Source organism: Mobula hypostoma, chromosome 28, assembly GCF_963921235.1.
Source record: "Mobula hypostoma chromosome 28, sMobHyp1.1, whole genome shotgun sequence".
Lineage (NCBI taxonomy): Eukaryota > Metazoa > Chordata > Chondrichthyes > Myliobatiformes > Myliobatidae > Mobula > Mobula hypostoma.
In genome coordinates, this window is record NC_086124.1 from 31,141,835 (window position 1) to 31,159,523 (window position 17,689).

General features: G+C 44.6%; 1 protein-coding gene across 1 annotated transcript; it reads right to left on the reverse strand.

Moving 5' to 3' along the window:
- Positions 1 to 3,999: 3,999 nt before the first annotated feature.
- Positions 4,000 to 9,436, reverse strand: LOC134338981 (probable G-protein coupled receptor 139). Its single transcript, XM_063035202.1, has 3 exons — positions 9,339 to 9,436; positions 5,024 to 5,136; positions 4,000 to 4,898 (listed from the first exon to the last, which is right to left on the reverse strand). Exons 1-3 carry the CDS (start codon positions 9,434 to 9,436, stop codon positions 4,000 to 4,002), a joined length of 1,110 nt encoding a protein of 369 aa, XP_062891272.1.
- Positions 9,437 to 17,689: the final 8,253 nt, after the last annotated feature.

Below are 17,689 nucleotides of genomic sequence, written 5' to 3' on the forward strand. Positions count from 1 at the left end.
AGTTCCGGCTCCTCATCTGAGAAAAGATCTGCTGGCCTTGGAGACGGTTCAGAGAAGGATCACAAGGAGAATTTCAGGAATGAACGGGTTATCATACGACGTACGTTTGATAGCTCTGGGTCTGTACTCGCTGGAATTTAGAAGGATGAGGGGGCATTGCGTTATAAACATTCGAATGTTGAAAGGCCTAGACAGGGTAGATGTGGAAAGGATGTTTCCAATGGTGAGAGAGTCTCGAGCAATAGGGCACAGCCTCAGGAGTGAGGGGTGTCCACTTACAACACAGCTGCGGACTTATCTGTTCAGTCAGAAGTGGAGAAATTGTGGAAGTTATTACCACAGGCAGCTGCGGAAGCCAGGTCTCTGGGTGTTTTTAAGGCAGAGCTTGATGGATTCTTGATTGGATACCGCATCAAAGGTTACAGGGAGAAGGCCTGAGAGTGGGGCTGAGGAGGGGAAGAAAGGACCAGCCATGATTAAGTGCCGGAGCAAACTCGATGGACCAAATAAAATAAATATACTCCTATTTCTTCTGGTCTTAGGGTCTCAATACGTGTTAAGATTTGGTAAAAAATTAAAAGGGAAACGGTCGGCCGGTAATGGCTGTGAGAACCTAACAGCTATTCCTCATTGTTGCTGTTAAATGGTCCAGATTATCAGACAAGTAGCTTTACCTTCTATTTTAACGTTTCCTTTTTTTTAGTTAAATATAATCGAATAAGCATGTTGCCTATAAAGCAATGGTTTTGACGGGTGGAGAAATTTGGCATTTCAGCAATAGATATTGTTCGATACACAGTCTGGGATAGTGGTAAAATGAAAAAACAATAATGTTATAGCAGCTTGGAAAATTTTCCACAAAATTTCCAAAGAGAAAATAAGCGAAAAGATGGATCCATTCTGGTCATTTGTAGCCTCAGAGGAAATGGTAAAAGCAGAGTCCCATTTTGAAAGTAAAAGACTTTCTGTCATGTTCAATGACAAGCAACACACATCAAAGTTGCTGGTGAACGCAGCAGGTCAGGCAGCATCTCCAGGAAGAGGTACAGTCGACGTTTCGGGCCGAGACACTTCCTCAGGACTTACTGAAGGTAGAGCTAGTAAGAGATTTGAAAGTGGGAGAGGGAGGGGGAGATCCAAAATGACAGGAGAAGACAGGAGGGGGAGGGATGGAGCCAAGAGCTGGACAGGTGATTGGCAAAAGGGATATGAGAGGATCATGGGACAGGAGGCCCAGAGAGAAGGAAAGCGGGGTAGGGGGAAAAAACACAGAGGATGGGCAAGGGGTATAGTCAGAGAGACAGAGGAGAAAAAGGAGAGAGAAAGAAAGAATGTGTGTATATAAATAAATAACGGATGGGATACGAGGGGGAGGTGGGGCATTTGCGGAAGTTAGAGAAGTCAATGTTCATGCCATAAGGTTGCAGGTCACCCAGACGGAATATAAGGTGTTGTTCCTCCAACCTGAGTGTGGCTTCATCTTTACAGTAGAGGAGGCCGTGGATAGACATATCAGAATGGGAATGGGATGTGGAATTAAAATATGTGGCCACTGGGAGATCCTGCTTTCTCATCGGCTTCCTCCGCGTGCTTCGCTGACCTCCCACAGTCCAAAATCTTACCGATTAGGAGGTTATTTGGTAATTGTAAATTGTCCTGTGACTTGGTTAGGATTAAATTGGTGGATTGCTGGCTGGCCGGTTTGTTGGGCTGGAAGGGGCTGATCTCCAAATAATCTGTACCTCTGAATTGTAGCATTTCTGCAGAGGTGCCGATGATACATTACAAAGGAATATAACTCTCAGGCGCTGTGCAGAAACTGTTATGTTTCCCTACAGATACATGATGTACTGTTACGCATTTTTCTCACGATATGCATCAACCTAACGATGGAAGACCGTTCCTCGCCATAATATTGAAGGGAAATTCCACTGAAATGAACAAGCGTCGTTAGTCTCCCAACCAACCCAATCTGAACGAGTAAACCTGGAAAAAATGGAAGAAGGTTGCCTGTGGTTACAATTTTATTTCAATTAACAGCAACATTTCTTACTTTATAATGGACTCAAAGAGGAAATACCATTACCGTGTTGCTTGAAGCAAAGAACATTGCGTCTGGCTAAAAAAAGAAAATTAACAACGCTCTTTTCACTGACCAACTATATTGAAACAAGCAACACACAAGAAAGTAACTGGTGAACGACGGGTCTCTGCCCGAAAGGTCGACATTATCTCTTCCTAGAGATGCTGCCTGGCCTGCTGCGTTCACGAGCAACTTTTGTGTGTGTTGCTTGAAATTCCATCATCTGCAGATTTCCTCGTGTTTGCGTTTTTATATTGAACCAATGCGTAAGCAATCTAGACATTCTCGTAGAGAAAGTACTTGAAACACATTCACGCCTTGAAGAAACCCTGATTCATTGGTAACACCATTAACTTCTTGAAAAAAAAGACGCCCATCAATTTGACACGATGATAGCGTGGAGGTTAGCGCGGCACTATGAAGACTGGGAGCGTCGGAGTCTAGTGTTCTTCGTAGGAAGGTGTGGCCGCTTGGGCTTCCACCAGATGCTTCGCTTTCCTCCCACAGTCCAAAGACCTCACTGTTAGTTGGTTGTTTTCTAATTGTAAAATATTTTCTGATGAGGCTCGGGTGACATGCGTGGATTGATTGTTGGTTGGCGCGGTTCGTTGAGCAGGAAGGGGCCGATCGTTGCTGCATCGCTAAATAATCTGTATCCCTGACCTATGGGAAATACCAGGGCTGTGCGGAAATACAAATAACTGCTATATTGTAATACTATCATATGATGCACATTCATGCAATTTAATCACGATATATGCGAAAATAAAAGCTTTGTCATTCTAGAGTTTAAAGAACGTTTCTGGCCATAATATTGAAGGGAAACTCCTCTGAAATAAACAAATGCAATTAGTCTCCCGGCAAATCTAATTGAGCCGGATCAACCGACAGAAAGTGGAATCTGAAACAGAGCGGAAAAGAACACAGACGGTGAACTGGGGCTGTGAAGAGAGAGGCAGAGTAAAGTAATCGTTCTGGTCTAAGACCTATCGTCAGGTCTCAGACGTTAATTCTTTGACACTGATTTCCATCGTCACCCAGTCTAATGAAGACAATGGCCCGGAAAATTCCGGAATCATCTCTGGTTCGAATTGCACTGATCTTATTCTGCTGACAGCTTCCGTGATAACTGGCTAATTAAAATACATATTATTTTGATGGAAATATAAAGTAATATGTGTGTTTTTAAAATATGGGAAACAACCGGACATGCTACAAAGTCAGGGATATTCCACCAAATTTGAATCGTGATTTTGGACATATAGCTTGCCTCTGGCGCGACTAAAATAGTGGAATGAGACCACATCGATCAGATAAATCATAGCATCGCTCGAAAAATATAGCGATGTCTTATTTTGACGATCAAGTCGCAGATCCGTTTTTGATACCAACTCCATTCATAAGGACTGCAAGAAAGGAGAACTTGCGTATCAGACCAGGAGTCCATTTGCCATCTGTTGTATACTTCCCTTTTTCAGGAGAAAGCGTGTTACCTCAATTCTTGAAACTTGAACATCAGAGATCCGATACATAGAACCGGACTCTCTTTACCGGAAGCAGGATTATTATATCAAAGGTAAATTGTTCAGCCAGTCATGGAGAATGTGCAAGTGTGTTTAGTGTATCGCTGATCACTCAATTAGAATATAATTCAACCAATGTATGCATCACGCAAAGATCGCATGGTTCGTTGGCCAAGAATGCGGTGTGAATCCAATCATTTTAAATGGAAATCTGCCGATAAAAAATCACAGTTTACTCTTTGGAACTCCAGGAAATTCAGTTCGCTGATATTGTTGCAACAACAAGCTTCCAATCTTCAGGCACCTGGCTACGCAAATTTATCGTCTATTTCTCGGACCATAATTCAGAAAATTTCTGTGACCTCAATTCAAAACATACATTTCTACTTCCGTTTATCTACAAAGTTGGCCAGTTAATGTGACCAGATGTTTCACTCCTTTCGTCATCTCTTCCCTGAATTTCCTCTGGGACAGTGTGTAGATACACGTGTTGGTGCAGGTGCAGAGAAATTGTAACATGAACCCAAACTCTTGCACGATAAACGACGTAGAATTAGCGTATCTGTCCGTATAAAAGTAATTTTCAGCCTGCCACATCAAGGTGGAGATTATAAAGGGGATCCACAATAAAATGAAATTGGCTGATAGAGTGAACAGCAAAATCATTGACTTTCGCCGGTTCTCCACCTCTGAATCCTTCTCATTGTCATTGCTGCTCCGGAGTCCTCGGCGGACTCTGTTTGCCGCTATAATGTGCGTGACTGTTAAAGCATTGAACAATACAATGAAAGCGATTGGCAATAAAGGTGTAATGATACAATTAAACATCTGGTAAGCTTTCCACACTGGTGAAGTAAAGTAATCTGCTCTGCCAATACAGCGCCATGGAAAGTTGTCAATAATCTCGTAATGATCCACTGAAAAGTAAAATGGAACATACCTTAAACAACTCCCTATGCCCACAATCACAACCACTATTATCGCCGTCCTCTTGGTGCAAAATCGTTTCCTCAGCTTTTGACTGCAAATTGCAATACATCGATCAAATGTGAAAGCCACCGTTAGCCAGACAGAACAGTCCATTAGTGCGAGCCGAAACACAAGCGTCGTAGCGCAAATCGGAGTGCTGAGCAGAAAGCTGGCAAAAACATAAATATTATTGATCCGCTCGAGTACAACGCCAAAAATAACACCCATTAAATCAGCTGTTGCCATTGCCACCAGGTAAAGCGTGATGCATTTGGAGAGTCCGCATTTTCCACGACAAAGGATCACAATAGCCAACAAATTAACTGCAAGGAAGGAAAAAAAGGAGTTAGTTTGAAGCCTACGAAATCCGATCCATTGACTTGATTTGCATAGTTAAACTAGCATTGATTCATTAAGTATTCACACAATTCGCACGTTCCCCTCATACTTGAGACCAAGGGAAGATCCGAGTAGCAGATGAGTCGGCAAGTTTCCAGCAGTTTGAACGGCTTTTTATAGAGAGGACTGCTGATCGACGAATCCATCGCGATAGATCGATCACTGTTGCAGAGAACGCCAAACGGAGCATGGGCATTGGGAACATAATGGGCCCGGATAGTCTATTTCTCCGTATCTATCGCATGTGCGTAGAGGAAACAGCGGAGTTAAGATTAGAAGCAGAGCAAGTCCTCAAGTGAAAATGGGACCTGTGTATTCTGTTTCTCTTTATTGATGCATTATTGTCGAAAGGAACAATGGTCCCAGTGCATGTCGTTGGGAGTAGGCAGTGTAAGTGGATTCGGCATAGCCGAATGGCCTGCTTCTGTGCTGTGCTTTTCAATGGCTCTACTACTCTGACCGAAATCTCCACGGAAATGTTGTCGTGACGGTGAAGAGTTATCTTCGTCCCTGTAAAGCTTCAGTTTTCGGCACTGGTACCGAATCAGACTTTGAACGATACATACCATTCATGCTTTGTAATGTCGTGCAAGGCAGAATTCAGAAACAAAATAAATATTAGTTCTAATTCAATTGTTATATTTGACAAAGATAGCAGCAATGAGTAACGATATGTAAAGCACGCTTTACGGCGAGTTTAAGCCGTGCAGAAGAGAGAGTAAGTAGAAGCCGCAGGCATAGTCCAGTTACTTACTGGGAATACCAATCGCAGTCAGCACAGGATAAAAAATACTCTGTATGTAGTAAATTGCTGGATATTCCATTTTCCATGTGAGGTGGCGATCAGCTTATACCGTTCCGACTGACGAAAGCTACTGGTGATTGCTTTGCACGCGTTTATAAAGGAGAGGATACTGCAATCTCCCAGCTAACAGTACCAGCTTATTAGTCACATCAGGGACAGCCCGGTGAACAAACAATTAACGTAAGCTATTTCTATACGCTGTGTTAGAGCGAAATTGAAACCGCTCATCAAGAAAATCACAACAGCTTACATTTTCTCAAAAAAATGCTGGTGAGCGCAGCAGGCCAGGTAGCATCTCTTGGAAGAGGTGCAGTCGAAGTTTAGGGCCAAGACCCTTCGTCAGGACTAACTGAAAGAAGAGATAGGAGGATGGATGGATAAATCAATAAAGAAAGAAAGAAAGAAAGAAAGAAAGAATGGGGTACGAAGGGGAGTTGGAGCGTTAACAGAAGTTCATAACATCAGGTTGGAGGCTACCCAGACGGAATATAAGGTTTTGTTCCTCCAACCTGAGTGTGGCTTCATCTTAACAGTATAAGAGGCCGTGGATAGACATATCGAAAAGGAACTGGGACGTGGGATTAAAATGTGTGGCCACTGGGAGATCCTGCTTTCTCTGGCGGACAGGCTGGGAGACCGTTTCGCTGAACACCTGCGCTCATTTCGTATCTCCCCCTCCCCATCCCACTTTCAAATCTCTTACTATCTGTTCTTTCAGTTAGTCCTGACGAAGGGCTTCGGCACGAAACGTCGACTGTACCTCTTCTTGTAGATGCTGCCTGGCCTGCTGCATTTACCGGCACTTTTTGTCTGCGTCGCTTGAAATTCCAGTATCTGCAGATTTCCTCCTGTTTGCGAACTTACATCTTCTTTTATTTTCGTTTATGCTTTCACGGGAGAACGTCATATATTCCTTCTCCGTAACATAAATTAATTGGAACACTATTTTTAACGTTATTTCACTTTCAAATAAGTATCACTTGTAACCGGAGGCCCGGTGCTTTACGATTCCTAAATTAGTGCAGTAAATTGAAGTTGTCTTTTACATGAGTAAACTAATTTGGCAGGGCATTGAAAACCGGAGTGATAGTGCTGATAGTTGGTTTACAAACAGAGGCAGAGTGTAGTGAACCTCCTAGCAAGAGGCTGATGATAGTGCAAAATTGTAGTCAACAGGATAAGTAGCAATGCAAAAGGCAGACAAAATCGAAAAGGGCGAAGACCGGACTGAAGGGGTTTTATTTCAGTGCATGCTGTATTTGGAATACGATCGATGAATTGTTGCACAGTTACAGATTGTTAGGCGGGACCTTGTGAGCATCACTAAATCATGACTGAAAGAAGATTTTAGCTGGCAGCTTAATGACCAAATCTGCACGATCTATGGAAAGGGCCAAGAGGTAGGAAGAGGGGCTGGCGTGGCTCTGTTGGTAAAAATGAAATGAATTCATTAGAAAGAGGTGGCATAAGGTCAGACGGGGTTGAATCGCTATGGGTGAAGCTAAGGAACTGCAAATGTAAAATGCCCGCGATAGGAGTTATATACAGACGCCGAAGTAATAGTTCATTTGGAAGAAAAATAACTTGTTAACTTGTTAGAGTATTTATATAACTTTAGGTCCGTGCAGATATGGGGTCAGCTGTGAAGGATGTAACGAGTTATCTTTCGTTAAACTCTCTGTACACATCGGACAGTTTGATAGCCTTTGCCGGCAGAAAACTGTATCCTTCGGTTTGAAACGCCAGAATCCTCTTGCACAGAAGTACTAATTCGTCTCCCATCTCACCGCTGGTATTTGTGGTCATTACTTGTACTTGTGATATTCTAAGACAGTAATCATTGTTATTATAAAATATTTTCCAAGTTGCCGAATGTATCACATTTTCCCCAAAACTCTAGCAACGTATCGGCAAAAAAAAAACAGATATCTCTCAATGAGTTCCAAAACTACGAGCGATACTTCCCTTATCTGCTTAAAGGCGCCTTGTTGTTACACCTAATGCATTATAAGAAGAGAAACAACATAAAATCATAAGTTGTTCTTGCTTGCGTAATTTCTCACTGCTTTATTACATCTCCATAAAACACCGTCGCGTCTGCTTATGTTCTCTCCAGACGACAATCCGGCTTAATTATCAATTAGACATGTCCGGTAAATATTTCGCAGCAGCTTTGAGTGTCCTATGGACTCGGAACCCAAGATCCCTCTGATTCTCCACACCACCTAGAGTCTTATCATTAATACTATATTCTGCCACCATATTTGACATACCAAAATGAACCACTTCCCACTTATCTGGGTTGAACTCCATCTGCCACTTCTTAGCCCAGTTTTGCATCCTGTCGATGTCCCGCTGTAAGCTCTGACAGCCTTCCACACTATCCACAACATCCCCAACCTTTGTGTCATCAGCAAATTTACAAACCCATCCCTCCACTTCCTCATCCCGGTCATTTATAAAATTCACCAAGAGGAGGGGTCCCAAAACAGATCGCAGAGGCACAGCACTGGTCACCGACCTCCATGCACAATATGCCCCGTCTGCAACCACTCTTTGCCTTCTGTGGGCAAGCCAATTCCGGATCCACAAAGCGATGTCCCCATGGACCTCTTTACTTTCTCTATAAGCTTTTCATGGGGTGCCTTCTGAAATGCCTTGCTGAAATGCATATACACTACATCAACTGCTCTAGCTTCATCAATGTGGTTATTCATATCCTCAAAGGTTCGTAAGGCACGACCTGCTTTTGACACAGTCATGCTGACTGTTCCAAATCATATTGTGCCTCTCCAAATGTTCATAAATCCTGCCTTTCAGGATCTTTTCCATCAATTTACCAATCACTGAAGTAAGACTCACTGGTCTCTAATTTCTTGGGCTATCTCTCCTTCCTTTCTTGATTAAGCGAACAACACCTGCAACCCTGCAAGTCTGCGGAACCTGTCCCTTTCTCCATTGATGATGCAAAGATCATTGCCAGAGGCTAAGCAATCTCTTCCCTCGCTTCCCACAGTAGCCTGGGGTACATCCCGTCCGGTCGCGGTGACTTATCCTACTTGATGCTTTCCAAAAGCTCCAGCACATCTTCTTCATTAATATCTAAATGCTCAAGCTTTTAAGTCCACTGCAAGTCATCCCTACAATGCCAAGATCCTTATCCGAAGTAAATACTGAAGCAAAGTATTCATGAAGTACATCGGCTATCTCCTCCGGTTCCACACACACTTTTCCACTGTTATATATGATCGGTCCTAGTCACTCACGTCTTAACCTCTTGCTCTTCATATACTTGTAGAATGCCTTACGGTTTTCCTTAATCCTGTCCGCCGTTAGGGAACTGGAGCAGGAGCTGGGTGACTTCTGGATCATTCGGGAGAATGAGGAGTTTATAGACAGTAACCTTAGGGAGGTAGTTACGCCAAAGGAGCAGTGCACAGGTAATTGGATTACCGTCAGGCGAGGGAAGGGGAAAGGACAGGCAGAGCAGTGTTCCCCTGTGGCCATTCCCCTCAACAACAAGATACCGATTTGGATACTGTTGGGGGTCATGACTTACCTGAGACAAGCTGCGGCAGCCGGATCTCTGGCACTGAGTCTGGTTCTGCATGTCATGAGGTCCATGAAGTCCGCATTCCGGTTCACGGTCCGGCCCATCGATCCATATTCAAGATTTTACTATTTTCCCTTGTTCTGTTGGTGCCCTAATTGAGGCACATGATTCTCATTTCGGGCTGGCTACATAAATAGCTCCTGGGTTGAGCTTCAGTTGCTGGACTGTTCCCTTTCCTTCCCTTCACCTTCCTCCTCAAGCCTTGCTTGAACCCTTGCCTGAAGCCTTGCCTGGAACATCTGCCTGAAAACTTAGCCTGAAGACTTGCCTGCAACCACGCGTGCGTCCTCCCCGGTGTCGCTATCAAGTTCTACAGCCGGAGCAAGACTGGAACCTTGCTATGTCTATATAAGGAACTGTCTATCGTTGTTTGGAACTATCTCTGTGTCCACGCCTTCGCTTGGTAGCTCCGGCCATTTGCCGCTACCTTGTGTTGGGAACCGTCTCGTCGTGTTCAGCATTCTGTGTATGAGTCCCAGCCATGCGTCCTGTTCCTAAGGGGGTGTCGCAGCTTTGTGTTCTGCGTTCCTGTCTCCGAAGATCAAGGCTCTGTGTTCTGCGTTCCTGTCTCCGAAGATCAAGGCTCTGTGTTCTGCGTTCCTGTCTCCGAAGATCAAGGCTCTGTGTTCTGCGTTCCAGTCTCCGAAGATCAAGGCTCAGTGTTCTGCGTTCCTGTCTCCGAAGATCAAGGCTCTGTGTTCTGCGTTCCTGTCTCCGAAGATCAAGGCTCTGTGTTCTGCGTTCCTGTCTCCCAAGACCAAGTCAAAGCTTTGGGGTCTCGTCCTGTCCTTGTGCCTCGCCCAACGCAGGAGTACCTCGTTTAGTCCAAGCCACGTCCAGGTACCTCGTCTAGTCCAAGCCAAGGCTTTGTGCTCTCGTCCTGTGCAGGAGTTCCTCATCCAGTCCCGTAGCCTGGACACGTCCAGTCCTGTAGCCATGTCTTGTCCTCGCCTGGATTCGGGGTCCGAGCCTGAGTCAAGACCCAGGTTCCGTGTTGCTATCCAGTCTGTGACTCGGAGTCCCTGTCCAGGTTCCAAGTTCCTTCTTCTTCGTCCAGGTCCCGCTTACTTAGTCTAGTCCTAGCCCAGGCCCTGAACCTAGTCTCGTCCAGCGTCGTTTCTTCCTCACTTCCCTTGCTTTCTTGACACATCTAGTCCTGTTCCTAGTCTGTGTCTTGCATTTGGGTTGCTCCCAGCGACACCCCCTCCCCCCCCCCCCGCGTTATGACACTGCAGTACAGAAGGAAGAGTGGAAGAAGAGGAGGGCGTTAGTGATAGGGGACTCGATAGTTAGATGTACAGACAGGAGGCTCTGTGGTCGTGACAGAGAATCCCGGATGGTTTTAAGCCTCCCGGGTGCCGGGGTCAGGGATGTCTCTGATCCTGTGCACAGCATTCTGCAGTGGGACGGTGATCAGCCAGATGTCATGGTGCACATCGACACCAATGACGTAGGAAGAAAGAGTGAGGAGGTCCTGAACAGTCAGCATAGAAAGCTTGGTAGGAAATTAAAAAGCAGGACCTCGAGGGTGGCAATCTCAGGATTTCTACCTGTGCCACGTGCCAGTGAGGGTAAGAATAGGATGCTCTAGCGGATGAACACGTGGCTGACGAACTGGTGTAGAGGGCAGGGTTTCAGATTTCAGGATTATTGGGACGTCTTCTGGGGCAGGTCGGACCTGCACAAGAGAGACGTGTTACTCCTGAACTACAAGGGGACAAATATCCTTGCAGGGAGGTTTGTTAGTGCTATTGGGGAGGGTTTAAACTAGATTTGCAGGGGGATGGGAACCAGAGTGCCAGAGCAGATAGTGGAGCTGGGGTGAGAATCAATGATGTTAAAAGTTCATACAAAGTCACAAATAGAAGGGCTGTGTGTGGTGGTAATAATCTTCTGAGGTGTGTCTATTTCAGTGCAAGGAGTATTGTGGGGAAGGCTGACGAGCTGAGAGCATGGATTGACACATGGAATTACGACATTATAGCTATTAGTGAAACTTGGCTACAGGAGGGACAGGACTGGCAGCTTAATGATCCAGGGTTCCGATGCTTCAGACGTGATAGAGGCAGAGGAATGAAGGGTGGTGGGGGGTGGCATTACTACTCAGGGAAAATGTTACAGCAGTGCTCAGGCAGGACAGATTAGAGGGCTTGTCTACCGACGCCATATGGGTGGAGCTCAGAATCAGGAAAGGTATGACCACATTATTGGGGTGGTATTATAGAGTACCCAATAGTCAGCGGGAATTAGAGGAGCAAGTCTGCAGAGAAATGGCAGACAACTGCAGAAACATAAGGTTGTGATAGTGGGGGATTTTAATTCTCCACATATTGATTGGGACTCCCATACTGATAGAAATCTAGACGGGTTAGAGTTTGTAAAATGTGTTCAGGAAAATTTTCTAAATCAATTTGTGGAGGTACCAACTAGAGAGGATGCAGTATTAGATCTCCTATTGCGAATTCGGTTAGGACAGGTGACGGAAGTGTCGGATGACGACAGAGTATCAATGGTTGGAAATTCTGAACGCGATACTAAAGACACAGGCTATATACATCCTAAAGAGGAAGAAGTATTCTAAAGACAATCTGACACAGCCGTAAATAACAACATACGTCAAAGCCATCTTAGTTGCCAAAGAGAATGCATAAAATGCAGCATTGTCTGGGAAGTTAGAGGATTGGGTTGCTATTAAAAACCAAAACAAAAAGTCATGAAGAAGCTTCAGATAGCATTCCAAAGTAAGCAGCCAATAATATTAAGGGAATAGCACATGTTTTTTCAGATACATAACTTTAAAAGAGATGCAAGAGTGGATATCGGATCGTTGGAAAGCAATACTAGACAGGTTGTAATAGGACAAAAGGAAATGGTGGGCGTATTGAGTAAGTACTTTGCATCAGTCTTCACTGTAGAAGACACAATTAGTGCGTCGGAAATTCAAGACAGTCAATGGTTAGAAATATGTGCACTTCCTATCACTAGGGAAACGTTCCTTGAGAATCTGGATCAGATTGTGTTATTCCCAGGGTTCTGAAGGAGGTGTCTGAAGAGATTGTGAATGCACTAGTAATGATCATTCAAAAATCACTAGATTCTAGAATGGTTCCTGTAGACTGGAAATATGCAAATCCCACGCCACCCTCCAAGAGGAAGTAGAGGCATACGAAAGGAAATTATAAGCTCTTTAGTCTGATCTCAGCGGTGGGAAGATGTTGGAGTGGATAGTTAAGGAACGGTTTCGGAGTACTTGAAGGCACATGATGCAGTAGGCTGTAAACAGTATAGATTCCTCAAGGGAAAATCATGCCTGACAAATCTGTTGGAATTCTTTGAAGACATAACATTCAGGACAGGCAAAGGTGAATCAGTGGATCACGTGACGAGGTGCACGCTTGAAGCTGCTCAATATGTTAAGAGCCAATACTATTACAGGAAAGATATCAGCATGAATAAAGCAGTGGCTGACTGCACTGAATCAAAGAATAGGAAGAAAGGGAGGGTTTCTGCTTTGTTACCGGTGACCTCTAGTATTTCACATGGTTTGTGCTGGGTCCGTTTCTTTTTACGTTATATGCCAATGATCTGGGTGGTGGAAGTGATGGCTTTGTTGAAAAGTTTATGAAAGATACGAAGCTAAGTGGAAGAGCACGAAGTTTCGAGGAAGTGGAGAGTCTGCAGAATTATTTAGATAGATTATGCGAATGGGCAAAGAAGTGGCAACTGGAATACATTGTCGGAAGGTTTATGGCCATGCACTCTGGTAGATGAAATAAAAGTGCAGGCTATTTTCTACATTGAGATAACATTCAAAAAGGGGAGGCGCAAAGTCACTTATTGGTTCCTTGTGCAGGATTCCTAAACTGTTAATTTGCAGGCTGAGGCGGTGATGAGGGAAGAAAATATGAAGGCAAGGATATAGTCTTTAAGGTGTTTAAAGCACTGGCGAAACCTCACTTGAAGTATTGTGAGTGGGTTTGAGCCTCTTAGCTTAGAAAGGATGTGCAGACACTGGTAACGATTCCTGGAATGAATGACTGGTCATATGCATTGCGTTTGTTGACTGTGGGCCTGTATTCACTGGAATTAGGAATGGAGGGTGACCTCATCGAAAGTTATTCAGTTTCAGTAGGAGGAAACAGAGGTCCAACAGCCCGTCCTCATCGAAGGTTCAGAGATGGACACAATCCAAGCGTCAGGCCTCTCCCCAGGCCAAGCTTCAAAGACCCCAAGCCTCGGTCCTTGCCCCAAGCCGAGCTTCAAGACCCCAAGCCTCGGTCCTCGACCCAAGCCAAGCTTCAAGACACAAAGCCACAAGCCTCGCCCCAAGACAAGCTTCAAGACCCCAAGCGTCAAACCTCTGGTCTGAAGCCTCGCCTCAAGTCTCTGGTCTCCAGCCTCGCCTCAAGCCTCTCGTCTCAAGCCTCGCCTCAAGCCTGAAGACTCCAGCCTCGTCCTGCCTGCCAGCCAAGTCTCGTCCTTGCCTAGTTCTGGGGTCCGAGCCAGAGGCAAGACCCAGGTACTGGGTCCTTGTCCAGTCTCTGGCTCGGAGTTCAAGCCCGGGCTTCTAGCTCTCTGGTGCAGTCCTGTTCCGGGTTCCCGGTTTTCGTGTCAATGTCCTAGCCCTCACCCTGTATCCTAGTCCTGTCCCTAGTACTTCAGTGTCTGTGTCTTGCACTTGAGTCCGTTCCCAGCCACCCCCTTATGACAGATCCATTTTATTTAATTTGCATGCAGAGAATTGTTCGCAGACTAAAGGGAAGCCATCCTTCTGATTCCATCCCGGCTTAAACAGGTTTCGATCCGTAAAATGCTTATACTATTCTCCGGGGTTTTCACTCATGCTTGAGGCCAATCGAGGATCCGAGTAACAGCTGAGTAGGCAAATTTCCAGCAGTTTGTAGTGCGATCCCGCAGTCCACGGTATACTTAACAGAGAAATGTTAAACAACGCAGCCATCTGGAATAGGTCAAGCTTTGTAGCTGATAAAGATGAACGGAGCATTGATACATGGAATATAATCGGATGCAGATAGACTGTTCCCTCTGATTTCACACTTATGAGTCCAGGTACCCTCAGAGTTAAAATTATGCCCAGAAAAGAACAAGTCCTAAAGGGAGAACTGAGAGTCATGTTTTTGGTTGGTTATTGTTGCAATTAAAAGTATAACTCGACAATTATTTTTAAAATGAGTTCTCAGCTGTTGCGTGATTGTGTAACAGAACTAGAATCCCGATGCAGGTCGAAGGAAGCAGGCAGTTTAAATTCTTTCATCATGGATGTTCCAAACAGTCTGTTTCTGTGCTATGGTTTTATATGACAATAACTAAGTTTCCTGCATAAACCAGAAATCTCCGTGAACATATTGTGGTGACGGTAAGTATTCTTTGCTGTAAAGCTTCGGTTTTGCGCATTGAAACCGACTCAGATTCAGAACGACATATAGCATTCATGCTTTGGACGGTCGGGCGAGGGAAATTGCTGGAACTAGATTAATATTAGTGCGAACTCAGTTGTTAACAGTTGAGAAACTAACCGGCAATAAAACGGCCGGAAGAAGAAATGTTTGAAACCTGATCAATCCGAAATACCTCTTCAGACAACGCACTACATGAAGTGGATTTTTACGGCGAATATAATACAGAGCAGCAGATAGAACAGGAAGAAATTGCACACATACTCCAGTCAGTTAATAACGAGGGATACCAATAGCGGTCAGTACCGAATAATAAACACCCTCTATATAGGAAATTGCTGGATATTCCATTCTCCGCGTGTGGCGACGATCAGGTTATAACGCTTCCACTGCCGAAATGTGTTGGTGATTGCTTTAAAAGCGCTGATAAAGGAAAGCATTCTGCAATCTCCAAACTAATCTTACCAGCTTACTAGCCACATCAGTGATAGCCCAGTGATTAAACAATTAACGTAAACTATTTCTATTCATTGTGTCACAACGAAATGGAAATCGATAATTTCGGAAATCACAACAAATTACGTTTTTAGGCTTTCAAAAACGGATGTCGCAAAATCCTTCTCTATGACACAAAACTTAAGAAGCTTATTTTTAATTTCATTATCTTTGTCAAATAAGTATCAGTTGTAACAGGAGGTGCAGGTTTTTATGTTCCCGAATGTCACGGTAACCTTTCAGAGGAGAGACGCAAACGAAGGAAATTGCGGGTCTGCGAGTCTGACTTCGGTGGTTGGGAACACGTTGGAGTCGATTGTTAAGGATGTGGTTTCGGCGTGCTTGAAGGCACATGTTGAAAGGGAGGCGGGAGGGGGCGATAGCAGAGCGCTGGGCGCGCGCAGCTCTCCGGTGAAACTGATATCGTATCCGTTAAATAGGGGCCGTGGACAATTCTGATTTGATGGAGACGGACGCGAAAGCACAGAGGAACATCTGGAGAAATTTCTGAAACCCCACTTCGCTGATGCTGTTACTGCGCGATCGAGAATCTTCCGGAGGGATAGCCCTCAAAATCCCCGAATTTGCCTGCTAATCCTGACCGATACTGAGGTCAAATCGTTCGGATAGAGATGGTGCTCGGTACGCGGTGTCGGAGGGCTGATCGGAGGCTCGAAGTTTTCGGACGACTCAGAGTGGGACTGTGGACGGGCATGGCAGGCAGAGTTTTCTTCCTTCTCCCGTCTGCGTGAGATGTGGGACTTTTGAAAAACTTTGAACTCTTTTACTGTACCATAGACTGTTCTTCATCAAATCATGGTATTGTTGCACTGTTCTAACTATATGTTATAATTATGTGGTTTTATTAGTTTTTTTCAGTCTTGGTCTGTCCTATGTTTTGTGATATCACATCGGAGGAATATTGTATCATTTCTCAATGCATACATTACTAAATGACAATAAAAGAGAACTGCGTGTCCTCATAATCTAAAAAAAAATAGCCCGTAATCAGCATGGATTCCTGAAAAACAATTGTACCTGACAAATCTGTTAGAATTCTTTGAAGACATAATAGGCCGAATAGACGAAGGAGTACCGGTGGTTTTTGTTGTGTACCTGTATTTTCTAAAGGAACTTAACAAGGACCACACATGAGACTGTTTAATTAGTTAAGAGTCCATGCAATGAATAGGAATAAAGGGAGCGTTTTCTCCTTGGCTGTTGGTGACCAGTAGTATTCCAGATGGTCTGTGCTGGGTCCGCTTCTTTTTACTTCATATGTCAATGACTTGGGTGATGGAATTAATGGTTTTCTCTCAAGGTATGTGGACGATAAAAAGGTAGGCGGAGGGCAGTAAGTTCCGAGGATATGAAGAGGCTGCAGAATAACTTGGATAGATTTGTTTGTGTAGATTAGAGGGATACCAGTGGGCAAAGAAGTAGCAGATGGAATATAGTGTCGGAAAGTTTATGGTCATGCATTCTGGTAGATGAAATAAAAGGGGAAACAATTTGCTAAATTGAGCGAAGATTCAAAAAGGAGTCCTTATATAGGATTCTTGTACAGTTAATTTTCAGGCTGAGGCGGTGGTGAGGGTAGCAAACGCCATATGGTATTGATCTCAAAAGGACTAGAATATGAGGGAAGGATGTAATGTTGAGGCTTTTTAAAGCACTGGTGAGACCTCACCTGAAGTATTGTGAGCAGGTCTGGGCCCCTTATCTCAGGAAGGACGTGCTGCTACTGGAGAGGGTTCAAAGGAGGTTCAGAAAATGACTTCGAGGGGTTTAAGCTTTCGGGAACCTCGTGGCGAGAAGGCCACGGGATGGGGTACGAGCGATTAACGCTTGCATTGTTCGCGGATTACTGACACGAGGCAGATTGAGGCAACGTGAAGAATGAGGAAGATGGGTGCCGGCTGCTTGTCTTTTGATCGTGGCGAAACGTCTCTGCAACCAGAGTGGGGAGATTGTCTTTTCATCTCTGTTGGGAATGCTCTCCCTCCCAGAAGGGAAGGCCTGCCGCTGTGCCACGAGAATGTTACAGAGGTTTTCTGCATTTTGACATGGCCTCAGGCTATCGGCTTGCTGTAGCATTATAGTTTTATATTATCCGAGTTTTTCCTGGAACTTTCTCGAGTTTGTTTGTGTACCGGAGGGAGGGGTTTGGAGGTCAATATGCCTGTTCCGTTTTTATTCATTTTTTTTTGTGCCAGGGAGGAGCGATTTGGGGGTTGATGATCATTCCATTCTTAGTTTCATGTCTACCTGGAGAATAGTCTCAGAGCTGTATACTTTGACGATAAATTTGAACCTTTCTGGATGGCCCAGGATATATAAAAAGACGACAGAATTGTGATGGCTATTTATAGTCGTACAGTGCTG

Excerpts from the sequence above, each read along its gene's own strand:
- LOC134338981 (XM_063035202.1), bottom strand. The coding sequence starts at position 9,436 with ATGGGCCGGACCGTGAACCGGAATGCGGACTTCATGGACCTCATGACA. Across the intron at positions 5,137-9,338 it reads GCTGCCGCAGCTTGTCTCAG|TGATCGATCTATCGCGATGG; the intron begins GTAAGTCATGAC and ends TCTCTGCAACAG. Across the intron at positions 4,899-5,023 it reads GGATCTTCCCTTGGTCTCAA|TTAATTTGTTGGCTATTGTG; the intron begins GTATGAGGGGAA and ends CCTTCCTTGCAG.